General features: G+C 39.7%; 2 protein-coding genes across 2 annotated transcripts in view; one reads left to right on the top strand and one right to left on the bottom strand.

The window, feature by feature from the left end:
* The window catches only part of LOC101846032 (retinoid-inducible serine carboxypeptidase), a gene marked incomplete in the record, with an annotated part of 15,060 nt that extends 14,073 nt beyond the window's left edge, over positions 1-987 (bottom strand). Inside the window, 1 exon segment of the mRNA XM_013088137.2 lies at positions 775-987. Coding sequence (XP_012943591.1) covers positions 775-868 — 94 coding nt within the window.
* An 870-nt stretch (positions 988-1,857) lies between these two features.
* The window catches only part of LOC101864649 (J domain-containing protein), a 5,369-nt gene continuing 3,334 nt past the window's right edge, over positions 1,858-3,892 (top strand). The window contains exons 1-3 of the mRNA XM_005108467.3: positions 1,858-2,063; positions 3,099-3,177; positions 3,631-3,767. Of these exons, the coding sequence (XP_005108524.1) occupies positions 1,974-2,063; positions 3,099-3,177; positions 3,631-3,767 (306 nt within the window). The 5' untranslated portion in view covers positions 1,858-1,973. The remainder of the gene's footprint in view (positions 2,064-3,098; positions 3,178-3,630; positions 3,768-3,892) is intronic.

Genomic DNA, 3,892 nt, shown 5'->3' with positions numbered 1-3,892 from the left:
ACCTTATGCAGTTGCGAGTGCCGTAAAACCTCTGCTAAAACTAAACTAAACTAGGAAAGATGACGGGGAGTAGATTGGGATAATTTTCGTGGTTTTGGGACATAAAAAGCGGAGTGAAACAGGAAAAGGGTCAAGGTCACGAAGGGAGCGAAGCAGTTACCGTGCACCTGGCTCAAGCGCCCGCCCACAAAACAAAATGCCCGGTTACCGTGTACGTAGACACTGAGGCTACGCGCCCGGTTGCTGGTTACCGTGTACATAGATATTGAGGCTACACGCCCGGTTACCATGCGTGTGACATTGAGACTACACACCCGGTTACCGTGTACGTAGACCCCGAGGCTACGTATGCGCCCGGTTGCCGGTTACCGTGTGCGTAGACACTGAGGCTAGCTTATGTGCCCGGTTACCGTGTACGTAGACCAGGAGGCTACGTGCCCGGTTACCGTGTACGTAGACCCCGAGGCTACGTACACGGTAACCGTGTACGTAGACACAGCGATGTCATAATACTAGGCCTATCATGATCTCAGTCTCAAATTTATAAGCTACTCTAGCCTCTAGTGCTCTAGTGATCGAGTGATTTGTTGATGTTTATGACAGTTCATGTCATAACAACAGTCATAGATCTAGTTTACGAGAAAGGCTATGGATTCTAGATCTAGATCTAGATCTAGATCCAGATCTAGATCTAGATATATCTAGATCTAGTTCCTTCTTGTCTTGTATTTGATCTGTAGGTCTCTCTGCCATGCCATGCCAATAGTAACTCACATTTCAATGAGCTGCCCTCAGTCCATCCGGCATTTCCAATGACTGCAAGAGCTATGGATAAAGTGAAGAGGGCCATCCGCAGTGGAGGTTCCATTCTTGTAATTTTCAGTTTCAAGTTAGGTCCCTTCAACTTTCAAGTTTCAAATTTTCCTGAAAAATGTTCCACCGATTTGTGACCGATCATGTGACTAACGTGTCATGTGATCAAGCAAATCTGGTGCGTACTCGAATTTGATTTTTTTTCGCGATACTACAAAGAATCAGTGCAAGTGCTTTTAAGATTAAAGGTTGTATCTGTGATTCTACTGGTTCTCTTTGAAGAAAGATTTCAATCACTGTATTTTGCTTCTCAGGTGTAGCTGTTTTTTCAGCTTCAGATATTTTCCTCAAACCTTTTCCACCCTGAGACTATCCCCTAAAATATTTTTTTTTTAATGGCAACTTCAATCATAGCCGAGATCTCCAAATTAAGATTAAATGTTCGTAAGAATAAGTAACACCCAATGATTCTATCTCTTTTTATTATCTATACACATTGGGACCAGCAGCTGCTGTGAACAGATTCTTAAAATCAGTTTATTGACTTATTTTCGAAAAATAACAACATCAGTTCAAATTCAAGCCCTCGTCTTGTTTCTTGAATAGGCGCCCTGGTTAAATATAATTATAAAAGTTGCTGTAAAAGCGAGACAGTTGATTTTCCGTGTGGAGGTGCCAAACAAACCATTTGCTTCAGTTTAATGCATCGCCAAGTTTTAAATCAGACAATCGTTTAAATTACTCAGGAAAAAAATAACCCAGCTAAGAATCTAATGCTGCATTGGGGATTTTTAAAATCTTTCCCAAGGATCATTAATTTGCCTTCCCACAGAGATTCTGTATAATCTTTGCTTCCCACCAATGATTGTACCTGACATCTTGTTATTAGCAATGATTATACATTGTATATCATCATTGTTATTGGCAAATATAATACAATTGGTACACTCATTGTTCCCACGCGATTTTTTGGGTATCGACTACTCTAGAGATTTCCAACCAACATTGCATTGTTTACATTGCCTGCTGTGATGCTACTGCTAAGTACTGCTAGCATCTATGCATGCAAGTTTAGCGGCCGGCCAGGCATCATAATTGCAGATCAGCACTGATTATTGTACCGTAGTGTCTGCATTTTGGCTGTTCATACTTAGACCAAGATGAATGATTTAATGGACAATGTTATAAATTATGAAAAATCCAATGAAGACGATTATTATGCCATTCTCGGATGCGATGAAAATTCATCTGTAAGTGAAATGAAGCTGCATGTTGACAGCGGTGATGTTGTCCTTCCCTGCACTTTCACCTTTACACTTCTTGAATCTTGTATTGTAATGGTCCTCGAGTCTAGAACTAGAATCTAGTCTAGAATCAAATCTGCTGTTTTACATTCTGGTTCGAACTCAACTGTGTCTGCTTGAACAGTTGTACCTTAAGATTAAGACATTATGTGTTAATGTTAACCTTGTTTCATCATAAACAGCATATATCAAACCTTGGCCTTGGCCTTCATGGGCTCCTTTCTTCTCCACCTGTCGAATTGTCATGTCAAATTGATATTAAATTTTAACACAAATGTAGATCTATTTGTACTGAGATATCACTGGTCTAATGGGTATCTTGCCTTACTTGAGCTTTGAAATATGTTAAGAAAAAAAACCTCTCATGCCACCAATTTTTGTCGACATCATTTGACAATTATATTGTACCTCAGCATTATTTTCACCCAGTTAGGGAGGAAGGAAACCGATCATTTCGTAATTTTTGCTAGGGCAATGCGAGTTTGATGTTTTTAAATGTGGAACGAAATGACAGTCTCCATTCAATCTATTTGTGGATTTGGATTTGTGGTGTGACGAGATGACTATACGACGTCTTGACTGCACACGTGTGACAAAATGATCGTGTTATGAAATGAGTGGTAATCGAGAGGAATTCCGTAATGAGCAACCACAATAAATAAAGTATAGATTAGATGGGTAGGGTTAGGGCAATTATAAGAGTTTGAGTGATGGTTTGGGTTAGGGTAGGGTCAGGGTTTAAAAGGTAATGTCTCTTATACTTTACTGTATTTGTTGGGGTGGTCGTTGGTTACGAAAGTCCTTCCCCCAGTCATCTTGACCTTTCTCCTACACAACCTTTTTGGGGCAGTTTGACTTTTACTTCTGTTATGATGTGAACTTGCTGAAGTGTGCAACAACCATGTACTGACAAAGGATCCTGTTTTACAAGTCATAGTAGATCTCCCTAAGAACCTTATTGCTGTTTCTTTCGCTCTACAGGAAGAGCAGATAGCAGCGGAGTATAAAGTGAGGGTACTTTCTTGTCACCCAGACAAACATCCAGATGACAACACTGCTCGTAAGTTTCGAATCCCAGACATCATATTTGTCTCTTCAGTTTGGAGTCGAGTGATGGTAGCCTCTCTATAGCCTGGAGTGTATACTAAATAATCATTTAAGTCTTTAAGCCATCTCATGGGCAATTTGTTACATTGTACAGATTCTATTATTCCATTGAAATTACCCTCATTAAATATTTTCTTTTGATGTAACATAACAGGAGATGTAGTGTGGGCTTTAAAGATAAAGATGTAGTATGCAGTGAAAGTTTGGTCTTTAAAGTTATTACATCTATTTAGTTCACTTTAGCAGTTGAGAGCATTTTATGGAAACACTCTGATATTACTCTCAAATGTACTTAAATAATGTTTTTGTTTAGTTTGGGTTTTTGGTGGGGGGGGTTGGGGGGCAGTTAGGGAGAGGGTTTTTTCTTTGTTTATTTTTGTTTATTTGTTTGTTTCTAACATCACAGATTCAAGGTTTGCGCAGTTGTCACAAGCAAAAGACGTGTTGCTGGACCCAGAAAAGCGGAGAGATTATGACAAATGGAGACACAGCGGCATATCTATTCCTTTTGACACTTGGAAGTCAATGAGTCAAGTCAAAACGGTAAATCAAATTAGGAGAAAAGCAGTTGTCTTAGACAGGTTCTTGTTCTTGTTCTTGTTTCAGGAAGCAACATCCCTGCACTCCGGACATATCCATTGATGCTCCGTTGCTCTCTCCAAAATGTT

The sequence above is a fragment of the Aplysia californica genome, unplaced genomic scaffold (assembly GCF_000002075.1).
Source record: "Aplysia californica isolate F4 #8 unplaced genomic scaffold, AplCal3.0 scaffold00691, whole genome shotgun sequence".
In the NCBI taxonomy this organism is placed as follows: domain Eukaryota; kingdom Metazoa; phylum Mollusca; class Gastropoda; order Aplysiida; family Aplysiidae; genus Aplysia; species Aplysia californica.
This window is presented reverse-complemented; position numbering and strand designations above follow the sequence as displayed.